General features: G+C 42.9%; 1 protein-coding gene across 15 annotated transcripts in view; it reads left to right on the plus strand.

Moving 5' to 3' along the window:
- Window positions 1-25,924, plus strand: part of MARCHF8 (membrane associated ring-CH-type finger 8) — a 129,166-nt gene that overhangs the window by 66,507 nt on the left and 36,735 nt on the right. For 12 of the 15 annotated variants that reach the window (XR_008307152.1, XM_053250037.1, XM_053250036.1 and 9 more), the window contains 3 exons: window positions 140-219; window positions 7,348-8,172; window positions 10,731-10,911. Coding sequence is in view for 14 of the 15 variants with exons in the window: in XM_053250037.1 (XP_053106012.1) it covers window positions 140-219; window positions 7,348-8,172; window positions 10,731-10,911 (1,086 nt within the window). In the remaining variant the exon portion in view is untranslated. Of the gene's footprint in view, window positions 1-139; window positions 220-7,347; window positions 8,173-10,730; window positions 10,912-12,345; window positions 17,323-25,924 lie in introns of those variants that run through there. The other 3 variants (XM_053250044.1, XM_053250045.1, XM_053250046.1) reach the window with 3 other exon arrangements.

Consider the following 25,924-nt stretch of genomic DNA (forward strand, 5'->3'; position numbering starts at 1 on the left):
ATCTGGGAATCCCTCTTATAGGGAACACTGCTCCTGACCCATATGTCTCAGTTACTGTGTGATCGTTCTCATGTGTTTTTAGCCAGAAGTTTATGTTGCATTATCAAAACTCTCTGAAAAAGTATTATTTCTCTTGCAGGCTGGCAGTCCAACCTCTGTTTCTGCTCCTTGCAGCTTCTCTCAGGCATCAGTTACACCATCTAATCAAGACATCTGCAGGTAAAGTATTGGTTAAGGTGATATCATTGTCGTGAAACAGCATGATTGCTAATGGCTACACGTGTGTATACATTTGTAATGTCAGATATTAGATTCATAGATTACAGTAACAGACTTGCATCCACACCAGGGCACCATGAGAAGGTAGTTGTGCAGGGAACTTTGAAGTGTGTGGGTTTTTTTTCTTTTCTTTCTTTCTTTCTTTCTGGAGCTACAAAGATAACTTGGGCAGAGATACTCATTCTGCAGCTACCATTTTCCAAGGTAAAAAGCACACAAATATGTATATATTATGACTCATGAATAGGAATACACTGAGAATTCATTTGGGTGGTCTTTTTGAGTACAGTACTCATATATAATTTATTTGTCTAAATAATAAATTAGAAACAGCAATCAAATAATTACACACAGATACAGAATTCAGCATGCTTAAGCTCAAGTGGGCCAAGTCATGCCTAATTCTTCATAGGACTGGACTGTTGGTCTCTGCCTCTTTATCTGGTGTAAAAATGTCCAGGGGGAAATTTGTGCCCTGTCATAATGGACCACCAGTGAAGTAGCCATCACCTCCATTTTGCTCACAGTGGTTTGCAAACAGATTAGGCTCATGTTTGAACTTAATCTTGGGATTTCATGCTTCTCTCTAGGGGTTGTCTGATAATCCTGCTGCACAGAGCCACAAGGTCTGGTAGGTGGTAGGCAAGATACTAAGGTGTAAGAAATTGAAATGTTATTGGAACACTTCTCTATTTTCTATTAGGGTATGACCATTACCAAAGCAGAAATACAGTGAGATTATAGCTATGTCCTCCAGAACCACCTGCCTGCTTAGCCCACACAAAAAATGGTCAGACACCTCTGTTCAGTTAGCAATATACAGTTTATTGTGCTCACCATAATCTCAGTGACAGAAGACAGTAGAGAGGCACAATTGCTTTTTCAGCTAGCTAAAGGTGACCAGTCCTTAGGAATGCACACAGGCCTCCCAAAGAAAGCTGGTGATCTTTACCATAATTGTCTTTTAAGCTTTTATATCCTTTTCCCTAATTGGAACCCTTGTCCATACACATCACAGCTTGTTTATTAGTAAATATTATTGCTTTTCTCCTCTTCAAATCCAGTTAGAACATGGAACTCTTCCACCCAAACACGCATTTGGTTACAGGACTGCATACTAATTCCAAATAGACTGAAGTCTTCAGTCTTCCCCAGGGAACATACCTTGATCTTCAAGCCTTTAAGACCATTAAAAAGGAGAAGGAATGTGACAAGTTGTCATAGGAATGCTTCTCTGCATGAAGTGTTCACTTTCTTCCTTTTTCATTTGTTGGTTAAAGCCTCAGTTCCCCAATTTTTGTGTACCCCTGAGTAGTTATTTCCTCTCTTTCACTTGCCTGATACATATTGTTTTCCTTTATGTCAGCCATGTGTCACCTGTAGTTTCTTGTTCTTCTGTGTCCGTGTGAAAATACACATAAACACACACACACACACACACACACACACACACACATCATGGCTATGTTGTAAGGCCATGTTTTCCGTGTGCAGCTACCTATCTACTAGTGTTGGTACATCTTGAGCTAGGAAATGTTTGTGAGTGATACAGTAAGAAAGGGCAGAGTTACGTCTATAATCCCTTTTTCAGCCTGAAACTTTGGTCAAGCCAAGCTGATTTCTTATCAATACTTAATAGTATTTTGCCTCATCACTAAGTCCTACAAAGGGTTGGTTGGTAGCACCATGGACAGAGCATGGAACATATTGACCTGACAACAGCCCAAGACATACTGAGATCTTAAATACTTCTGAGCTTAGTTTATCCCTACTGGACTCAATCTGGAGAGCATCAGTCTTAAAAGCGCTGCACTCTTGTCTGGAGTCCATCACTCCTACTTCTCCAGCTGACCCTGCTTCATCTGTTGCCAGCACTGATGGGCAGATATAAGGGACAGTGATGGAAGGGAAGGAGCCAGCTTCACCAAGAGCTGGGTTTCTGTGGACATTGCTTCGGGGTGGGCTGGGGGGAGTGTCAGGCTCTCTAGGTGTTGTGTCTACAGCTCTCAGGCTCTGACCAGTCAAGGCCTAGTCTTGCCTCTTCAGGGTCAGACTTTAACTCTCTGGTCAGTGCTGGGTTCACAGGAGCCATTAATTTGTGCAAGCATGTTCACTCAAGAAAATTGGCTTGAGAGAGAGGTTTTAATTAATAAAAGCAATAAACTAAGTTACTAGGTGGTCCTAAAGTAAAAGCAATACAAATATGTTTTAAAATAGACTATTATAAGGCACATTTATCTTAAAGTTCCAGATTGTGTGGTAAATTCCTAGGCAAGTGAGAGAGGGGGTGGGAAAGGGGGAAATTTGAATCAAAATGATAGATTGGGGCCTGAGAGCCAGACAACCGCTATACTGTACCTGTCTCTAGCCAACAGGGCTTCAAGCAGCAGGAAACTCATGTCCTTCAGAGACTGTGGGGTGAAAGGCAGGAGGGTTGCAGAAGTTAGTGAAAGGATGGGTGCCAACGAGATAGTTGTCTCGGTAGACCCAGCTCCCTACGCCTGCTAGGGACACTAGCTTGGAAGGGCACACAGACCAACTCAACTAGTGATTTCAGCTTGGGTGACCCCAGTGGAGGGGGGGAACACCAAGGTGGCCTGCTGGAGTCCTTGTTGCAATGGAGTCCCCAGTGTGATAGATAGAGGAACACAAAGCTTGCTTGTTGCAGTCTGATGGAGTCCCAAATATAAAGCACAAGGGAGGACACTGGGTCATGGAGTTAGGGATACTTATATCCCAAAACATGCCTTGAGGGCACTTTTCTTTTGTCATACTTTGCTGAATAGGGTAGCCTGTACAGGCTTCTTGGAATGCATTGTGCCTGATTGTCCTTCCTGGATGGGAAAGTGTTACAGCCTATTGTATTCAAGTCTGATTGTGAGGACAATTGATTCCAGATGCTTCCAAGAGTATCCTGTTCTGGGAAGGGCTTCCCAATAGTTCTATCAAAAGTTTCGATGTTTACATCACAAACTCATCCCTATTGTAATAGAGTCTGCTGTTGCAGAGCTGGTCTATGGAGAGGAGAGCTGGTCTATGGAGAGGAGAGCTGGTCTTGTGGTAGCAAGCATGACTTCTCCCCATAGCTAAGCAGGGTCTGCCCTGGTTGCATATGAATGGGAGACTTGAAGTGTGAGCACTGCAAGATATTCCCTTCAGGGAATGAAGCCGCTCTGGGAAGAGCAGAAGGTTTCAAGTTCCCTTCCTGGCTTCTCCAAGATAGGGCTGAGAGAGCTTCCTGCCTGCAACCTTGGAGAAGCCGTTGCCAGTAGTCTGTGAAGACAATACTGAGCTAGATAGACCAATGGTCTGACTCAGTAGATGGCAGCTTTCTATGTTCATCTGCCTTCTCTTCCTGGCCTAATTGCTTCATTAGCATCAGGTGTTATCTCTCTTGCGAAAGGATGAGAGGAGTTTAGATTTCATTCCAAGGGCAAAATGACCTTGAATGCCAGGCACTCGCAGTAGCTAGTTCTGGAGTCTGCTTAGCTGGGTCCCTTCATAGAAAGAGGGAGTGTGAATCTAATTCCCTTTCCAATTTGTGCTGCTTGTAGCCAAATCTGGGGACAACCATTCCACTGCCAACTAAGCAGCTTGTCCCTATGTATAACATAGACTGGGAGCTCGCTTTGTGGAGCAGCTCCTGTGCATGGCAAAAGTGCAATCTCCAAGCCTGGAGATGCAGTTGCAACCAGGGAGGCTTCTGGGAGTGGGCAGAATAAGCTCAGCTGGTAACAGCAGCAAATGCTCTCAGCAATCTTTGCTGATTTCCAGAACTCTTCTGCAACACTTGACTCCACCATGGAGGTGAGGCAGCTGCCAAAGCAGGCATGTCTTAACTCTTTTCTACCATTCTCTACTTAGCTGTTGTGAATTAAGTGACTCACAAATGAACTCCCCCCAGGGAGGAAGAAAGGTGCTACAGTAATAGACAGGGTAATCCAAAAGATTGCACCCTGGAAACATAGGAAACATAGGGTACCCCATGGCTCTGACCATCAGAGCTGCTTTGAGCAGACTCATGAGAGTTGGCAGGGGTTGCATGGTACAGGGCACAAATTGATAGGCTCTCCTCCCACCTCCTGTGACATGACATAAGTCCAAAGGAGACCAGGGCAGGGACACTCATTGTTCTCTGGCTGGATACGCATGGCTGGGTATGCATGGAGCAGACTGCCTCTCCATCAATTGGGATGATGTGACTCCTCAACAGTTGGGTTGCTCACTGCATGCTTCCACTAAATAAACTTTCCAGCTTGATTAAACACTGTTTGCAGTGCATCAAAGTTTGAATTTTGGAAGGAGGCTTTGGCCCTTCTTGGTTTAAAAACAAAACAAAAAGAAGAACCAACACACTAACCATACACAGCAGCTACCATAAGGCTTTGTTGGCCCTCTTATGCCAGCCATGGATCCAGGCTGCCTTGCTTGCTGTTCATTCTGCTACATCCATACAGCATCTAACATTTCACCAAAAGGAGACTATGGCCCCCATTCTCCTTGGTCAAAAATAGAACTAACGCACCTACTGCACACAATAGCTACCATATGGACCCACATGCCCCCTAATTCAGGCCATGGATCCAGTACTACAACTTCCTCTTTGGCCAAACATCAGGCTACAGGCCAGAACGGAGGTGACCATTGTCCTCAGCAGAAGATGAGCGGCTGCTTTGGAGCCATGCCAAACAAGAGGCAAGCTGATGATGTTGTGCACAAAGCTTTATTTGTGCTACAGGCATGTGTTTCACCACATGTAAATAAGCTCAAATTGGGAGTTTACCAGACTTCCTTTCCTACGAGGTTAAAGATGCTTCAGTGAGATTTCCTGGTGCTAAGCCATGAAAGACACATAGGTCAGGTCACTCCAGTATGTGAAAAACCATTGAATCACCCAGGACTTCCGTGTTAGGACTCAGAGGTCCGATGTGGGCCCACCAACGGATCATTGCTAAGGTGCCCTTTTTGGAGTGTCCCACAACACACAAGACAATCACGACAAACACTCACTGCGTCTGACCTAAATGTAACTGAGGAAAGTGTTTTCTTCTTTTACTCCCAGAGCTTAACAAGGGGTATTGGTGCAGATAAACTGGAATTATTCAGAGATTTCAAGGAGACAATATCAATTGTTTATAAGATAACTAGATTTTATTGATTATACAAAGCAGGAAGGTTTCTAGTTCTCTCTATCTTTTAAGCCAATCAGGCTTAGTTGTTTCCACATACAATACATGCTATTCTGGCAAGGCAAACAATTCCCACAATCAATATCACTAACCATGTTATAAAGTAAGACCACTGGATAGCAGAAGCTACACACATTTAGTTACTAGTACAATTCCCCTACATCTAGGTTAATTATGCTTACAATGAGCCAGAATTTTGGCAACTTGGCCAAAATTGCTGAGACTAGTGGCAGAGCACATGCAAAGATCAGAGCCACAGCAAGAAGACACTTGACAATCTCTGGTTCATATGGTAGCTAAAGGTCCAGATTCAAGTCCAATTCTCTTTTTTTATAACCCAGATTCGATAGGGGAGGGCAGTAAGCATCTGCAGATCCTATTAACTTGGTCAACCTGGTCTCTGCTTGCACCCGCCTGTTCTGGCTTTCCCCCTTGGATATTCTTCTTAACATGGTGGTTTACATGGCCTCCTAACAGCTGGAGGGTCAAAGTTGTGCAGCCCTGATCTGTGGGATGGTGGGCTCTTTCCTACTGGAGGTCTTTAAGCAGAAGTTGGACACCCATCTGTTGGGAATGCTCTTACTCTGGGTTTCCTTCATCAAGCAGAGATGAGATAGTTTACAAGATCACCCCCAACTTCATGATCCTGTGTAATTCTTTATGAGCAGCCTAACATAATGTAGATAGTTGCAGACCAATATTTTTATTTTTATTTTTTATTTATCTGGTAGTCCTGATCAATATTGTTTTGTAGTACTGCCCCACACATTGACATGGAAGCACCAGTATCAACTTCATGACTTTAAATTGGCTGCATAAATTTTGAGTTTTTTTCCTGTTGTATCATGTGTGCAATTCTGAAATGACACCATTGTCATATGGTGAGTGCCTAAAGTACCAAATAACTTTATATCTATTAATGACTAGATGCCATCTTTCTGCCTTACTACATCTCCAAGAAAAAATACAGTGAAACTTTAGTGTATTGAGGAGAGAGAAGTAGAAAGGTACATTACTCACTAAAATTATCCCACACTTCCTCCAAGGGGATCATAGTGGTTACCACATATCCACATTTGTATTATTGCTATCTTGGAAATGGTAGGTAGCTACAGAATTAAGGTCACAGAATGAACATGTCTACCCAAGTCAGTTTTGTAGCTGCCTGTTCCACAAAATATACAAACCTCAACATTCTATGTACAACTTCTTAATCATGGACTATGAAGGTCCTGGAAATATTGCAAAGTAAATATCACATTCTTCCAATACACAGCCATTTTTCAAGTGTCTTCAAAATGCAAGTGTAGAAGTGTAAGAAACAGAAAATTTTCCATTCAAAACAAACAGAAAAATAAGAGAACTTGGAGTCTGGTACTAAGGGTCAAACTAGATGTCAGGGCAGCACAACTATTGAGTTACAATGGAAGTTGTTCTGATTTTCTAGAAAGCAGAGAAAAATACAAGCATCCTGAGGGCATGTAAAGGACTATATGGTGGGGTGGGGTGCTGAACCCTTTCTCTGTCCATGCTTTGCTTCAGCTACTGTTGTCTCTGTGGTCTGATTCCTTCTGGTCTCGAGCTCCACTGGGAGAAAAGTGGCCTGGCGAAAGTAGTCTTGAATGGGGCGGGGGGAAGCATATTGAGAAAGAGTTCAAATAGTGCTTCTTTCCCACTTTGCTTTATTCGTAATTTGTACATGGCTTATGCCACCACATTGATCTGTCCAGTTTAATGCTGCTGTTTGTCATTTCTATTCTGCTTGCTTTTTGCCATCCCCAAACTAGCTGAAATTGTCATCTCTTCACATAATTGTGTGCATTGTCTCTTTATAATTGTTTTTACTTTCTGTGCTTTTATTCCACTATTCTGCATGCAGTTCCAGTGCAGTGTGTTCTGAATGTTGTCATCACAGTCCAGTGCAATCTGCTGTTATCTTGAAAAATCCTGTCTGCCAGAATTCTCTGACCTCTGTGACAGTTATCTGCCAAGATACCGTGCAGGCTTTCAAGAAAAACCTCCATGGGCAAGCCTGTGTCCATGCTGTCAAGTCTAAGAATGGGAAAGCTAACCAAACTCTGAAATTCTCCAAATCCCTCAGTGATGTCTACCAGAAAGCTCAGAGCACAACGGAAAGTTTTAGCTATGTGGAGCGAACCTGTTCAGAAGGCAAACTGACACAATCCCAGGAGCAGTGTGTAAGACTTACTAAACGTGATCACAAGGCGAAGAAACCATTCAACCTCAGGCCCTTTTCTTTCAGTAATTCCAAATCCTCCTATTTCCAGTCGCTCTCTACCAATTACTCAAGCACTTTTGGGGCTAGTGATGCCCACAGTGCAGTACACATCCCTCTGTTGGAGGACAAATGTGACAACGAAATGTTCCCGAGTAAAAAGTTGCTGTTCTACCTTTTCTCCTTCTCTCATAGTTCCAGTGCAAGCAGTCATGAACTGGAAAACTACTCAAGTCACCTCCGAACAAAGAAATCTTCCAGTGTGGTGGTAGAGAGCACAGGTTTCTGTTCAGATGACATGGGAGATGATGATGTCTTTGAGGACAGTTCCTCTGTGAGGCTGAAAACTGCAGATTTACGGGCACCACTCTGTTCGGTTGAAAAGGATAGTGACTTAGATTGCTCTTCCCCCTTGTCAGAAATCTTTCCCCCTCTCTCCCCTGTGTCCATATCTGGGGATGCCTGCAGGTTGGTTTATAATGAGCCACCTTCCTTCAATACCCCACCTCCTCAATTTGTTGGTAACCTGCTCTACCCTCTCCCTGTCTTTCTGGTCTTACTTGCTTCAATATATGCAGTTCTAAAAATATCCTTCTGTCCCAGGTTATTTATCGTTTCTTTTTAGCTGAGCTCTGTAAACACTGAAAACTAAAAGCAATTTGTTTCTCACTCGATTAGCAAAGGTCAAATCAGGAATATCCAAGATAATCAACTACACATAAGAAAGGCCAATTTGAATTTATCAACTTAGAAAGCCCCCAAACCTTTGCTGACAGTTATTAGAAAAGAGGCAGTTTAATTATCACTTCTCAGGATTTTGAGTTATTTTTATAATGTTTCTACCTCTTCAACATGTATTTAATGTAATTTGAGTTCTGAGAACATTAGCTTGGATCCAAAGAACATGGGATGTTCCCTGCATGCAACAGAGCTCTCCTCCCCCCGCCACCCTGCCCCTCATGCTGCAACCTCCCACACAGTCCAAAAGTTACTCATAAGGCTCATAGGATCAAGACTGGCAGACTCTCAAGTATGCAAGTAGATCTTTGGATCCAAGCCCATGATTTTCTAGAAAGAACTTGGCAAGTGGTGCTGCATGGCTTGTGTCTCTGGAGACAGGCAACAAGCCCCCTATTTTCTTCCCTTTTCTTTCACAGATAGCCTCCAACTGTCTCAAGATTATTGGAGAAAGGCACCAGACTATTTGACAGGCACAAGGAGGGAGGGGAGCTCCCTCCCTATACATGCCATTGTCTCCCTCTCTCTAGTAGTGGTAAGAAGGCTATTAGAGAAAGGGAAATAGGCACAAACATATCTGTATTGCACCTAATCTAGGCATGCCACCCCCCACCCCAACCAGATGCTTCTTTCAAAGGCCACAAGCACTTGTCATTGAATCCTCTAGTGTTCAGCCATATGCTCCACTTTAGGAAGATCCATCTTGCTCTTGATTCCTCGTACTTCTAAGTAAAGAATCAATCTATAAAACTGTATGGTGGGAAATCTCCATGGGCTTCCAGGATTCTCAGACTTGTTGTGTGTGCTATGTCACCAAATGTGAATAATGACTTTTTTTCTGCATGAAATTGTGCTGGTTTATTCATAACCTCTTGTTTGGCATAGAATCATTGCTACAAAATGCTCTTCAGTGGCCTGCCAAGTACTCTCTAAGATTAGGAAAAGCAGCACATGCTGAGGGGTTTTTTGTTGTTGTTTTGTGGCAGCCAAGGCACAAATGAGTAAACCGAAACTAGTTAAAGAAAATACTTATCGCCCACACACCCAATAAAGACGCATGGCAAATGTTAGAATAAATAGGCCACAAGTTTATTAATTAGCCAAAATGCAATTAAGACAAGGAAGGGGTTGGCACTCCATCACCCTACAGTGTGGGATCTTGTGTGTAGGTCTGGCTAGACTGCAAGCATCTAGCACCTTAATTGCCCACCTTAATGGGCAATTACCCCTACCTCAGCTCTGAGGCATGATACAGACATAAGGCTGATCAGTGCTTTTCTAAGCCAATCCATAAGGCCAGGTATCTGATAAGCCTTGCAAACCCCAAACTGAACAGCATTTAAGGTTGTAAATAATTCCTCTAAGCAGAGAAGTCCAGGTCGTTCCCTGAGCTGAACAGTATCTAGGGGATGACTGAAAGTCCTTGATACGCCAAACACTTACCTCAGGGTGTTTGGTACCAAACACCATTAAACTGGCCTGCACATCCTCTGAGTCACACTGTACCTGCCATGTTTTGATGGTGGGTGGGGGGAATTACCTAAGGAGAATAGTGCAAGGCAGGCAAAAAAAACAAAACACCCATCTGTAGAAAGTTAATTAAAGGGGGCCAAAATATTCCTACCAGGCCTCCAAAAGAACTAGCAAAGCCCACTCTCCAGGGGGGCATGCCACTGAGATGCAGAGTGAACAGCTTGCTCCGCCCACCCAGCCCTTCAGCCAGCAGACTTTCCCCAAAAGCCTCGTATGTTATTCTATGCCGAGATGCGGCAAATTCACCGCACCCGAGACGTCGGGTGAGTGGTGTCATACTAATATCGACACTACATAATTGGCATAAAACCCCCTTGCTTATTATTGCTTATTGTTCCAGTGTCATGTTAAAAGTTCAGCAGTGGTTTCAATTAACTGATTCCCTACATAACTGGGAATTTCACTTTGCTTCACTGGAATAAATAGGTCAGGCCCGAAGAAGTATTTCCCTTACTATTGTGCTGTAATTGTTCCTATTGACCAGATTATATGCTGTAATTATGTTGCACTCTTTCTGTTTTTTGTTCTGTCCTATTTCATGAGCTAGAGAGCTGCATTGTAGTTAACTGTGAGTGTAGCATATTTCATCTAAGCAGAAATTTGCAGTCTTTTGGGATCTGCACTGGCTGACCATGCATGATCATAAATGTTACATGCTTCTTCCATATTATTTCCATCTTCAGCTGTATATTTTCTTCGTTTGGGTAGCTGTTGCTTTCCCCCACCCCTAATGCTTTGCTTTGCTCTTGATGTAGGATATGCCATTGTGAAGGAGATGATGAGAGCCCTCTAATCACTCCCTGTCACTGCACAGGCAGTCTTCACTTTGTGCATCAGGCATGCTTGCAGCAGTGGATCAAGAGCTCGGACACCCGCTGCTGTGAACTCTGCAAATATGAATTCATCATGGAGACAAAATTGAAACCTTTAAGAAAAGTAAGTGCAAGTAGAATTTTCAAATGGCTTGAATTTCTTGGACAAACGTGAAATAATGGCTTTCCTCCTTGGCTTTCAGGGTTACTTCACATGTTATGTTGTAGAAGCAACACATTAAGAGGTGTCTGAGCTACACATTTTGTTTGTTTAAATCTGGAACAAATGACTGCTGTAATGTACACATGGCAAAAGAGCCACTATTTCGTGTGTTTAGTTTAAAATGACATACTGATGTGTTGACAAAAAGTTTTTGTAAGAGCTAATCTGCCTACTTTCCTTTCACTATAATCTTGACAATTACTATCGTCACAAGTTAGCCCACCCACCTCAAATGTTCACGCATCCACCATCTTAAATTGGGGTGGATGATATCCCAAACTATGTGGTTGAGGTGTACACCTGTTTGGTATAACTATACCAAATTTGGTCCAAATTGGTTAGAAGTTAGCCCATTTGTCATGTGTCTGCCATCTTGAACTGGTGGATGACATCACCACAGACTATGCCATTGAGGTATCCCTATGTGTACAACTGTTCCGAATTTGGTCCAAATCAGTCTAGGCGTTGTGAGTTGATAGGAGACACAGGAGAACACACACACACACACACACACACACACACACACACAGACAGCGCTGGGTCATCTCATAAGCTTACTTTCCTTCAGGAAAGTAGGCTAATAAAATGAGAATGTAGGGAGGGGGCACTGCAGCTGTGAATGTGTGTGTGTGGTAGGCATTGTGGCTGCATCTGTATGAGAAGCACTTCCTCTGTGTATCTTTATGACTGTTACATAATTATGTATGGTTGCTGCTGTTGCTGTTTGCAGGATGTGTATGCAAGGGAGAGCCATTGCTTAAGAGGGGATCTGAAGGCATGTGTACAAACTGGTGCCACTAGGTGTTTTGCACATGTATGAGGTGCTGCTGCATAGCATGTACTTATGATCGGTGCTATTATTTGTGGGGTATATGCAAAAGAGAAGCATTTGTGTGAGAAAGGGAAGGAGGGTGGATTTGTTGCTTTGTGAGTTGGACAGAGATGCTGAGGGGAGTGAGGGGGAGGATGCTGTCGCTGGAAGAGAATGAGTGTGTACGTGTAAGAGTGTACTACTACTGTGGGAAGAGTCTATGATTCTATGATGTAGAATCATAGAAGGTTGGAGGTCTTCTAGCCCAGCCTTTTGCTCAGTGCAGAAGACTGCTATAGAAGCCCTGTAAAATGGCTGTCTAGCCTCTGTTTGAAAGCCACCTATAAAAGAGCACCTACCTTTGCACGAGGCAGACTGTTTCCCTGTCAAACAGCTCCTGAAGATAGGAAATTACTCCTAATGGCTAGTCTGAATCTGCCATTTGGAGTTAGCCGACTCTTGTGTTTGTGATTCGCTTGTAGTTTTGCTTGTTTGCTGATATTTTTATATTGATTTAATTTCAGCCCACAGGTTCTAGTTCTGCCTTCAGGAGCAACAGAGAACAAGTTCGCTTTCTTCTCTATGTGACAGCCCTTCAGATATTTGAAAACTGCTGTTACGTCTCCCTTCTCCAAGCTAAACATATCCAGCTCTTTCAGATGTTCCTCATAGGGCAGTTTCCAGACTCCCTCACCATCTTTGTTCTCTTCTGAACCGGTTCCAGTTATCAATGTTCTTCTTAAAATGTAGGAGCCACAGTTGGACAGGATATTCCAAAAGAGGTCTGACCAGCACAGAATAGAGTGGACCTCTGTTAATGCAGCTAAATATAGCAGTCACTTATTTAGCAGCTATATCACACTGCTGGCTCATGTTCAAGTTCACATGTAACTCTGCCTAACCAGGTCTCCCCTATCTGTACTTGTGCATTTGATTTTTCTTACCCAGGTACATTTGTCTCTGTTGAACTACATCTTAATTTGGACCCAGTGTTCAAGCTTTTCCATGTCTTGGTCTTGTCTTCTAAACTGTTAGCTATCCCCTTCCCCCACAGCTTTGATAATCTGCAAATTTTATAAGCATCCCCTCTACTTTATCCTCCTAAGTCATTTATGAAAGTATTGAAAAGCACAGAGCCCAGGACAGAACTCTGTGGCACTCCACATGATACCTCCTTCCAGAATGTGAACACAATCATACCCAGCAAATAATCATAAATGGCTATTCAACAGTAACATGAATGAGCCCATTTTACCATCTTGGTACCCTGGGAGACTTTGTCAAATGCTTTGTTGAAATAGTGTATACTGTCCACAGTTGTCAAAAAAGTTGATGAGATTGGTCTATCACAAGTTGTTCTTGACAAATACACGCTGGCTTATACTGATTCTCCAAGTACTCAGACTGACTGATTGCTTAATAATCTGTTGTAGGATCTTGCCAGGCATCAAGGTCGAGCTGACAGATCTGTCCTTTCCCCACTTTTTGAAGACAGGGACAACATTTGCCTATCTCCAGTCCTCTCAGTCACTCTGTCACTATCATTGCACTATTTTCCCCAAGCAACAGATCTACTGCAGCATTTCTTTGACCTTCCACTTGTTTCAAGTAGATTGTAAAACTCCTTTTTGGAGGGATTTTTGTGTCTTGTTTTTTGCATTGCTCACAAGACAGCTCTCCTGACACCATCCCTACAGGTTCAGGCCTCTCTTTCATACTCCATCTTGGTTATCCTTCAATTGCTTATATGTGTCCTTTTTGCTTCTCAACTGCTCAGAGAGTTCTCTGCACATCCACACTGATTTTCTGATATGTCTCCCATGTTTTGTGCTCATGGGAATTATTCACAATTGTTGGATTTGATTGGTATCTCACTTTTCAGAATCTCCCATCCTACTTTTTTTCTTCTTTTGGATTTCTAACCTTTCTAGCCATGGGATCCATGTAGTTTTTCTCTGAGCTCATTGAAGTCAGGTTTCTTGAAATCTAGGGTACACATCTGATTTCCAGCAGTTTTCCATCCCCTTGATATCATGAATTTCAATATGGCATGGTCATTTTCCCCGAGGGTTCCTCCCACTTTCATTTAAGCAACCAATTCTTTCCTATTAAGGTCTAAGTTCAGGATAGCTGACCCCCTTGTTCTTTCTTCCACCTTCTGAAAGATGAAGTTGTGAGTAAGAGAAGTCAAAAACCCATTGGACCTTCCAGTCTTAGCAGAGTTAAGACTTTCAACAGCTGCCAGGATAGTTGAAGTCTCCCATTACTGCTAATGCCTGCCCCTTTGAAAATTATGTTAATCTGTCTAAGGAAAGCATTGTCCATGTATGTTGCTTTGCCAGATGGTATGTAGTAAATGTCTGCAATGGAATTGCTTTTATTTTTCTCACACATTTTCCCAGGTCCAGACACTTTTGACTAGACTTTCATGCTCAGATTCATGGATTTCTCTACAAGTTTATATACATTTTTACATATAATGCAACTCCCTCCCCCTTTTTGTTGTGTTTATACTTTTCGAACAAGTTATACCCTTCAAGTATGATATTTCAGTCATGAATCTCATCCCACCAAGTTTCAGTGATACCTATCAGATCATATTTGCCTTCCTGTTCTAGGATTTCAGGTGCATCCTATATTGATATTGGAGATTGTGAGCACATCATTTTCTAGCTTCCTTGATGTAGTGACTTGCAGATTTGAGTGCTCCCTCTTCTGTTTTGCCTTTGCCCATATTTTCTTGTCGCTACTACTTGGTGCTTTGCTTTGTCTCCCTCATCAGGCTCAATTTAAAGCCCTTCTGATGAGGTTTGCCAGGCTCCTGCCATAAGTGTTCTTCCATCTAATTTAGATGGTACACCCCATCTAATTTCAGGAGTCCTTCATGTAAGTAGTAATTCAAGAATCAAAACCATTTTTGATGACACCATCTTTGTAGCTAGAGCATTTTCTTCATGCATCATATTTAATGACCCTATTCAACCCTAACACAGCATCCCTGTCTGATGACTACTTTGTTTCTCTTTAGATTGTGAGCCCCTTTGGGACAGAGAACTGTCTTATTAATTTATTTATTATATGAACCACTTTGAAAACTTTTGTTGAGAAGCAGTATATAAGTAGTAGTCATCGTCAGGAACTTCTCTGTCACATTCCACATGTGCGCACCAGCTCTCTCCAAGATCTCTCTTGATCTGTCAGGTCTGTACACATGTTGCTCTATCCCTCTCAATAGTCACCCATGTTTCCTACTCTCTTTTTTTTTTTAATTGGTAAACAAAATTTTAAACATGGCATTAAATATGACCTTTGATAGGATGCTCAGGGGTGATTTTCAATGGGAAAATAGTGGGGTAGAGAGTTAAACACCTAGAGAGAAACCTCATCCTCAATTATGGGCATCTAAGGCATTCACTCCCCCACCCCACCCCCAAGACTAATATCAGTATTAAATATATACTGCATCGATTCTTTTTATCATGACATTGGGCAAAAATGATAATGACCACCTGATAATGTGTACCTTATCTCTACGTCATTAAAAAAATAATTAGAAGAGTTTTAAAAATACTTTTAACTAAAAGCCTGAGAAAACAGGCGCATCTTAAGGGTCTTTTTAAAGGCAGCCAAAGATGGAGAAGATCTTTCTTTGACAAGGAGCACATTCCAAAGCCCTGGGGTTGCCATAGAGAAGGCATGACTAAAGCAGACAAGAATTCAATAACCAATAATGTAATCCTGCAGCAAGTGTTAGAAGAAATGCAAGAATCCATAGCGGCCAAAATGCAAAAAAGATTGGTGATTAATGGTTAAATTGATTAATGATTAAAAATTATTAGGGGAGACATGAAAGAGATTTGGGAAATTGCAGAGGCCACAATGGAGCCCCAGTGATATGCAAGTCCTTTGCTATTTTTATTTGAAAATAAATATCTCAGACCAATCAGACAGTAATGAATTTGTCAAATTTATCGAGGCAGTATCTATCCCTTGACTACAAGACCATCATAAGCACAGTCTAAATGATCCATTAACAGATGAAGAGCTTCTAGAAGTGATTAAATAACTGAAGAGCCATAAATCTCCAGGCCCAGGTAGTCTTAAAGCCCTGGCCTATTAAAAAAATTGATGACATATTGATACCTAGACTTGTACGCTACACTATTTTAATTCACCATTATTTAATATACCATTATTTAATTCCATCCTGTGGGAGGCCATTATGTATCTGCCCCAGATCCATTATGTACTCTTGAACTGTTCTCAGCCAAGTCGCTAGCTCAGTTCCTCTATGGTGCCCAATTGGGCCCCTTCCCCAACATTGCGACTCTGGAACTTGTACAATCTAAATTTCTGTGGGCAGCACTCCAAGTATCAAGATGTGTCTCCAATGCCAATTTGCGCCTGCAGACAGGCCTGATCAAACTGGACGCTAGGGTGTGGAAGGCCATCCTCTGTTATTGGCTCGGACTATCCTTTTGCCCAGTTGGTCTTGCCCCCCTAACCCTATGTGATGATTACCAATCTAGCTGGATTCAGACAACTTGGAGAAAAAGAGCCACCCTGGACCTTTTCTCCCCTTGACCTTGCTCAGCATGGGCTATGACCAGGCAAAAGCAATCATCAAACTGCTCATTATAGACAGTGAGCGCCAAACCAATCTCAGCAGGGTCCCAAAATTTCATGTCAGTGATGGGCTTTTATTCTGCTTCTCCAGCAGCATACCTCACCCAGCTGGAGGTTCCAAAGCACGGAAGAGCGTTCACTTTCGCTCGCTGCCATAGCCACCCTTCAGCAGTGCTAGAAGGCCGTTATAGAAGGACCCAGTTTGCAGAGTGACTATGCCCCTGTGGCCTAGGGCAGATCGAAACTACCGAGCATGTTCTCCTCTACTGTTTGTTCTATAGAGAGAGACAGTTGCGCCTCCCTCATCCTTCCATTGCTAAGCAAGTATCCAGGTCATCCGAGCCAATTCTACAGCTCCTTGCTACTCTCTGACTCTAAGCCTGCAATCACATATAGTATCGCTAGGTACTGTGCAGCTGTGATCAGCGTTCATCTGCGGATGACAGGCAGTGAGTCTTATCAGCCTTAATCTGAACCTCAGTGACTCTGGGCAGGCCCTACAATTGCTCACGCGCCTCCTTTTTAAAAAATGGTTCCTTATAACCTTTAATCTGGCTGTTTTCCAGTTTTATTACTCAGGCTTTTATGTATTTCTGTCTTCTCATGTCTTTTAACCTTTTTACATCCATTCTTATGCTGTCTCCCCCCTCTTTTTTAATGCCTTTCATGGGTTTTTATGATTTCTATTACTTCTCAGGCTTTTAGACCCTCATGCTTTTGGTCTATTATCTACTATTTTTAGTATGTTGAGTCCTTTTAGTATTAATATGTACCGATTTATATGTAATCACTTTTTATCTACTCTCACTTTTAACATGTAATCACCCTTATACTTTATGCTGCTCTGTGACCATAATAAAGAATGATTGATTGAATTTCATCCTGAAAGGTTAAGTGATTTCCAAGTTGTGAAAATACTGTAGGATTATTGTGCTCCCAAAACCTAATGAAGATCAGGAGTTAGTGGGATCCTATAAGACCTATTGCCTTGCTCAGTCATGATCTCATATTCGTAACATCTTGCTTATCCAAAAGATTAAACAAATTTATAACCCAGTATATAAACCTGGGCTGTTGGGTTTTATAAACGGAAGGCAGATTGCAGATCCCATTTGTTGTATACTGAACTGTATATATTTTAATAAAATGAATAACATCCCTTCAGCCATACTTACCTTAGACATGTTCAAGGCTTTTGACTATCATAGTCTTATTTGATTAAGTTAATAGATAATCTTAAAATGGGAACAGGGTTCTTTAATACCATCAAACTACTATATAGTGAATCTTATGCCACTGTTCAAATAAATTCCTTGGATTCTGAAATATTTAGTATCAAAAGAAATGTCCACTTTCTTCTTTGCTATTTGTACTCACCACAGAGCCATTCGCTCAGGTCTTCAGAGGTAGCCAGCAGATTAGAAGCCTCACTATTAATAGTATTGACTAACTTATATGCAGACAATATCTCCTTGATATTATCAGATCCCTTATGGGCTATTTCATCTATACAGCATGAGTTGTTTAATTTTGAAAAAAAGTAGTGGGATTGAAAATAAATCTTTCTAAATCAGAAATCTTGTGTACTGGAATTAGCACCAAGTCTCAAAAGGACATAATTAAATTCTTGGGTATTATCAAAGTCTCTAAAAATATTTGGTACTTGGGAGTGCACATTTCCAAGAATCTCACAAAACTTAAACATCTGAACTTCACTTCAATATTAAAATCTATTGAAAGAAAGATTCAGAAGTGGAAAGGGATTAACCTCTTCTGGCTGGGGCGAGTAGCAGCATTTAAAATATATCTACTACTAGCAGGGAAATAACTTGATTAGCAAGCCAGAGGTTGCCAGTTCGAATCCCTGATGGTATGTTTCCCAGACTATGGGAAACACCTATATTGGGCAGCAGCGATATAGGAAAGATGCTTAAAGGCATCATCTCATACTGTGTGGGTGATGGCAACGACAACCACAGAGCTCTGTGTGGTCGCCAGAAGTCGACACCAACTCGATGGCACACTTTACTACCCAAATTATTGATTGTTTTGAGTCTTACCAATTACTATATCTGCTAACACCCTGCAGAGATGACAAAGAATTTTTATCTTTTTTTTCATGCATACAAAAAAAGAATTATATATAGCATTCTTTACACACCAACCACTAATAGCAGAATATGAATCCCATACCTACCTGCTTATTATGAGGCTTTTCACCTCCAAAACATCTTGCAGATGCTAACCGATTTTGAAGTTAATTCTTGGGTTAAGATGGAAGTTTCTGATTAATATTCAGTTAAAGCTTGCCACTAATACCAGATTGGATTATTAAATTTAAAGCAGCAGACAATGCATTTCTGAGTGTCGCTTTCATGAGTTAGGCAAAATGGCATAAGGATTTAGCACCCCATATTCCCCTCTCATTCCAATTTTTGCCACCCTAAATTTGATGGATTTTTTACATCTCTTCGACTGAGAGAGGCTACTGATTTGGAAGTTACCAGATTAAGTAACTTTTACCAGTGGGGAAATCCTATCGACCTAGATCGGGGGAAATTGGGTTCTCTGCACTGTACATCTTTTACAATGCAGATCCTTTATATTCATCCCAGAAAAATCAGCACAAGCTAAAAGACAACTAACAAAATTTGAAGTACTGGTTTTAGAAGCACCGGACACCCTCAAAGGTGTGATTTTGACATTCTATGATTTGATTATAAACCACACATTTAATCCACTGCTAGCCTTAAAGTGTCTTGGGGAAAATGACTTCCAACAGGAAATAAAGGATCAGGAGTGTATGAACACTTGGATATGGAAACCAATTACTTCCTCTTCGGCCCAAATTAAGGAGAACTTTCTCAAAGTTTCCCATAGATGGTACCTGACCCCCAGTAAAAATAGCATACATCCCAAAAGATGCTCCCTGCTTTGCTGGAGTGGTTGCAGGATGAAAGGAACCTGTTTTCCTCTTTGGTGGACCTATCCTAGGGTTTCATCTTTTTGGACAGAGGTATTCACAGAGATGAGCAAGATTACAAACCAGAAAATAAGATTGTGCTCCCAGCTAGTATTAGTAAATGTATTTTCTGGGGTCAACACAGATGTGACATCAAAAAATGTGTTTATGGTAACTGCTGCCAGGTTAGCTATAGCCAAACATTGGAAAAATCAAACCATGTCAATGGACATCTGGTACAAGAACCTATGACATATCGCAGTCTCAGAAAAGCTAACCCATATTATTCGGTCCCATTCAAACCAGACTACAAATAATGCTTTTTTGTAATTTGGTCTTATTTTAGTCTTTACACTAATTGGGGAAATTATGGTTATTTTCCTACCTCAGAAAATATTAGAGTTTGGGTGGATTGATGAATCGGGGTTTGTTGTATTATATTTTGCTGTTTGTAATTGAATCAATATTATTTAGCATTGTAAATAAAGTAATTTTAAACACACACAGAGAAGCTAGGGATCACACTGCAAGCAGAAGAGAGGCAGATCTGAACCTCAAGTTAGGTTCTATTGTCTTGGAAACAAAGTGCACCCAATTGCCTTTGTTTCTTTGGGACTGGAAAAGAAGAAACTGATGTAATTATTTTCATGGGAAATTGGCTAGCAAACACCTTATCTGTAGTGAAGGCTTCACTACAACTATAAGTGCAAACGGATTTCTAAAATACCCAATAGGTCACTGTCATTTCCTAATTTAAGGGGCCAAGTGTAGCTGTGATGGCAGCAGCCTTGGTGGGCTTCCATGGCCGAAGAGTGGCTACATCTTAGCTTCAGTGCAGGTATAAACGATGGGGGCTAGGTGCCAGGAAGAACTCTCCTTTTGGGCCAGCCAACTCATCCACCACAACTGGGTGTGCTGTGTGCGTGACAGGATGCTGCCATGTACTCAGGAGGTCCTCCTTTGCTAGCTCCAGTGGCTACCACAGCACGGAGACACAGTTCCAGTGCAAGGGAGAGAGGACAGCGGGACTGTTTTAGGGGGCTTTTGGGGTGGAGGCAATGGCTGCTGTGCCTGTTCCTCAAACAGCTGTGTAAGGGCTGCTATTTTCTGATGGCATTTGCAATAATTTGCCAAATCATGCTCAGCACAGGCCTTCTCTTTTAAGTCAGCCACAAATTTATTTGTGTGCTCCTGCTCAGGGTGCCTAATGTACCATCATGACTCTGTTCTTCTATTTTAACTCTTTAAATTTTCTAAGTTACTCTTTTCAAAGTATTGTTCTTGGTGGCCAGTAAATCTCTAAGCATTTCTGTCTCTTCAAGATGTGCACTCAGTTTCACAACCTTGGCGCTGGTCTCCTCCCTGAGAGCAGTTTGTTTATTTATTACATTTTATATCCCGCTCTTCCTCCAAGGAGCCCAGAGCGGTGTACTACATGCTTATGTTTCTCCTCACAACAACCCTGTGAAGTAGGTTAGGCTGAGAGAGAAGTGACTGGCCAGAGTCATGTGGCAAGTCTCATGGCTGAATGGGGATTTGAACTCAGGTCTCCCCGCTCCTAGTCCAGCACTCTAGCCACTACACCATGCTGGCTCTAGAGAGTTGCCTTCTCTAGCTTTTGACTTCATTCTTTCTCTCACTCCAAGCAATCATGCAACAAACCATATTCCACCAACAACCTTCTCCTCTCCTGCCCACAAGACAGAACAACTTTCTGACCAGCCAGACTGCCAAATGTAGCCCAGTTACTGTGGTTTCCAATGCAAAAGGCAGACAACAACCAGAATCAGACCAGATGAACACAAGCACCTGGAGTAGCCAAACTTGAACATAAAAACAAGATTCTAAAGGAGGAGAGAGACTGGGGCAAGAATACTCTTCATCCCGGAGACAACATTCTATATGCTATGCAATCTAGAGGCCATACTTAGATAGGTTCCCAACATGACTATGTACTTCTAAGACATGGTGAACATTACAAACTTGAGCCAACTTGGGAGGGATGTAAGGGGTGTTCCACACAACTGCATGCAAGCAAGGCATGAGTCCTGGAAGTGCTCAGCTCTGCCACATATTCAGGCATGCCAAACCCCGAGAAGTGATCAGTGGGTAGGGAGCTAATTAGGGGGACACTCACTTGTCTCTACTGCAGCGGCAGGCTGGGCTTTCCCAGAACTGTGCAACGAGCTGGCTCTCAGGCAGGAGATGATGAATTCCTAAGTCGGAGGGTGCTACTCCCAAAGCACGTGGGGCTCAATTTTCAGAGCTTCTGTCCACAGTTTATAGCAGGTGCAGTACTTCTCTACTGAAGTCTGCAAACTAGTACTCTAATGGCAGTGAGAACAAATATCAATTCAACTTTAAGGGCTTAGAAACAATGCAGGGATTAGTGAAACAGCTCAGTTATCCAAAATTCCCAAAGCAAACAATGCTTTCTCTCTTTCTCTAGCATGGAGCCACCTAATGGTGCAGTGGGGAAGTAACCTGCATAGAGAGCAGAAGGCTGTTGGTTTGAATCCCCGCTGGTGTGTTTTCCAGAATATGGGGAACTCCTATATCGGGCAGCAGTGATATGGAAAGGTGCTGAAAGGCATCACACACTGCGCAGGAGATGGCAATGGTAAACCCCTCCTGATTCTAACAAAACCACATGGATCTGTGGTCACCAGGTGTCGACACCAACTCGATGGCACAATTTTATTTCTCTAGCACATTAGGTTAGAGGGTGGATTAGTTTCAGGTTGCTTAGAAAGGAGAGCAGAAGGAAAAGAAAAGGTGGGGAAAGCGAGATTTCCAAAACCAAAACTTGTGTTGCCAATTTTTGAGTCTTCCACCAATTTCAATTAAGAATATTGGTGTACATGCCTGTGTACCTTCTCCACTAATTCTGTTGACTGAGCTGTTCCAGAGTGCTTGGCTAGGACACTCTGACTATACTTTTGGGGTAACATCGGGAATCAGCTTGACTATGGGCAGCAATCGTATCACAGTATTGATCTGAACAGAGTTTTGGTCTGGAAATAATGAGGAAATGTGGATGCAGTTTAGAGATTTATTTGAGGGGAAAGGCATACAAAAAATGGAAAGCTAACCAGTCAGCCAAGAATCTCATGAAGAGGAATTTTAGCTTAAGGTCCAAATTGTAAATAAATCACCTTAAGGCTTGCTGTAGAAAGGGCTAAAATGCTGGCTTGAAGAAGGAAAAGAAGGGGGCACAGAGGTAATCTATGAGGGGCAAGAGGTTAGTATTACTGATCCTGATCTGGTGGTGTGTCTGGTGTACTTGTAGGTGGACAGCTGAGCAGATTTCCTCACAGGGTAGGCAGCAGAAAAGCATAGAACTACCACTCACAAGCTTGCAAACCAGTATGGTGTAAATCCAGGCAGACCACTGTGCAGATCCTGATGCAGGTTCCAGTATAGGTTCCACTACAGATTCTGAGCACATGTGTTTGGATCTGAGGTACACACAGGCAAATTCATGCTTTGGGGCCATGCACAAATCATACACCCTTGCTGGTGGGGCTGAACAAAGACTCATGGTTGCACGCATTGATCAGCTTTGGTGTAAACCCACTCAACAAAAGGCTAGAAATGGCTTGGGTAAAGTGTACATGGAAGGTTGAATGGCTGAACTATCAGGTCAGGAGATGGTTCTCCATGTGCATGATAAATTTCCTGTGTTTTAATGAGTTTATCTCCTAGTCATTTGCCAGCTCATTAGCTGTTGACAGTGGAGTCATTGTGCTTATCTTGAGTTACTGTGGAGAAGATTAGCTCATGCTACTTCTTGTTGGTGGTCCTATTGTCCTTCACACTTTGGATATTTGTGCATGTGTAGACAGGACCTCGGAACCTTCTAGAGCTGTAAGCTATAAGTTTTTTTGTGGTAGCCCCACCCCCTTGGTGACACACACATAGCACCTCACAGATTACCTCCCTCAATCTTCTTCCGACTGCCGTGATAGTGACTTCGGGAGACCTTCTACCACACTTCTTGTGAGGAGAGCTGTCAACAAACAAATAAGCCTTTTTCATTTAGTTTTTTGTTTGTTCTGTCTATCCTCTCATTTTTTTTTAGTCATTTTCATTTTATGTCTTTCTTTAACTGCCCCCCCCAACCCTCCTGCTAAAGGTTTTTCTTTTCAGAGATCCTGAGATAGTATATGGCTGCTCGAGTCTCTTTTGAGAGCTACCTTACTTGCTCTGTTAAATGCTCTATTTCAGACAGGCAAGAGGAGTGCTTAGTGTGCTTTGGGGAGTCCCACCAAACTGGGCTGTTTACCAAGGTTGTACAAAACAGGCCCAATGCAAATGCGCTTCCCACCTCCTTGCTTTTCTGTAGGAGAGGGCTTTACATGCTATATCAGCCCTACAAACCACTCTTATTGGCCAGCAGCACTATACTAGCTCTGATATGCTGTGCTCTCAGGAATCCAAATAGCTGACGCTGAATGAGTCACAGCCAGCGTCGATACTAGGGGTGTGCACGGAACCGCCAACTGCGGTCCAGCACTGGGGTGGGGGGTAGCTTTAAGAGCGGCAGGAGGGTTTACTTACCCCTCCCGCCGCTTTCCCGCTCTGGCGCCGTAATCTTAAGAGTAATTGGGGCGGCAGGATACCTCCGTGCCGCCCCTTCCCTGATGTTGCCGAAAAACCTCCCAGGAGTGCTTTGCGCGTGTGCACATCACAGATACATCATGCACGCGCTTCACGTCTCTGTGACGTGCGCATGCACAAAGCACTCCTGGGAGGTTTTTCAGCAACATCGGGGAAGGGGCGGCAGGGAGGTATCCTGCCGCCCCAATTACTCTTAAGATTACGGCGCCAGTGGGAAAGTGGCGGGAGGGGTAAGTAAACCCTCCCGCTGCTCTTAAAGCTACCCCCACCCCGAACCGAACCACCCAGGTCCGGACCGGTCCGGAGGCTTTTTTAATGGCCTCCGGACCGGTCCAGGCCCATCCCTAGCCGATACTGAAGACAGGCCCTGTACTCCTTTTGTTAAGGGGCAGGCACTGCTGACACCAGAGGCTTCCTCCTTGGGACTTAAGCCTGCAAAACAAGGGAAGCCAGTGCACCAAGCTGGGGCAAAGAAGTGCAAAAAGAAACACCACACCCCAGCTAAGACAACAGCAGTATCGATGGTGAGCTCACCCTATGCCTGTGAACGAGGCTGACCCCAAAAAGGAGCACAATGAACCTGGGTGGGTTCAGAAGTGGAGGCTAACACTGACTGGGAACCTGATATAGAAGGCTCCCAACAGATATGGAACCCTACTCTTCCTGTGAATATGATGACTGGTACAGGCATGGTAAGAGTAAGCATTCCAGGGGGGTTGGGGAGAGAGCAGTCTCTTTACTGCCCTGAACCTCACTGCAGAGCCTCCCCAAAATATTATGCTTACAACAACCATAGACCACATTATGAATATATGTGGGTAGAACCCAGGTCTGCTGTATATCTCCATGGCATGGTTATTGGGGACCGGAAGAGGGAAAGGGCTTACCACAGTTGTAGCCCAAGGTGCCATTGGTCCAAATCCAGCTGGGTGGGGATCTTGCGGCAGCAGGCATGGATTCTCCCCTTTGCTGAGCAGGGTACACCCTGGTTTGTATGTCAATGGGAGACTACATGTGTGGATATAACACTTTCTTTTATGCTCTCCTTCCTTTAATAGGAAAAATAAGGCACCCAAACCTGAGACAAAAAAGATAGCAAGGATTAATACAAAAAAAGACAGCCGCAAGCACTGTAGTGCCACCACAACCAGTCAAGGCTGTGCCAGATACAAAGGCTGATGCCCCTTTTATCTACCTCAGATTCTGAGGATGACGCAGAGTCCTCTGTAAATAAGGACCTAGGCCAATCCCCAGTTGATCCTCTGGAGGCAGATAAGAACCAGTCCCCTCCTGAGGATTATAGACCTTGCTCTGAACAGGTCCAGGTCCAGAGACACAGCAACTGAAACATGAGACAGCAGGTTCTTATTCAGTCTGCTTCTGTAGTACCACTATCCTTACCATTTTTGCCCACTATAAAGTGGGGCAGGGCAGGCTTTTGCCCACTGTAAAGTGGCTTTATCCACTCAACTTCAAAGCAATTAGAAAATCTCTATAGAGAACACCAAAGTGATGTGCCCTACTTGTTTTTGCATTCCAAACCTAACTCAATAGTTAGGTTGGGTCTTCTCCGCAAGGGGCCAAACAAGTTATCTACCCCATCAGATCCCGATGGCAAAAAGCTAGATTCATTTGTTAATCAGATATATTTTATTTATTTTTACATTTCTATACCGCCTTTCGTTAAAAGAAAACCCCAAGGCTTTTGTCATTTGTCATTGCAAGCCTTCAGGGCGCATATCTATCAGGTGTATGCCTACGTATACTCATGTCTTTGCAAAAACCTGAACCTTCCATCTGACAGCTTCAACTGGACCAAGAGGATGCAGCTATGATCTTTATCTGTAGGCTTACAGACCAAGCAGCAACTGCACTCTGCCCACCACAACTCTAGG

This window comes from Hemicordylus capensis, chromosome 4 (assembly GCF_027244095.1).
Source record: "Hemicordylus capensis ecotype Gifberg chromosome 4, rHemCap1.1.pri, whole genome shotgun sequence".
In the NCBI taxonomy this organism is placed as follows: domain Eukaryota; kingdom Metazoa; phylum Chordata; class Lepidosauria; order Squamata; family Cordylidae; genus Hemicordylus; species Hemicordylus capensis.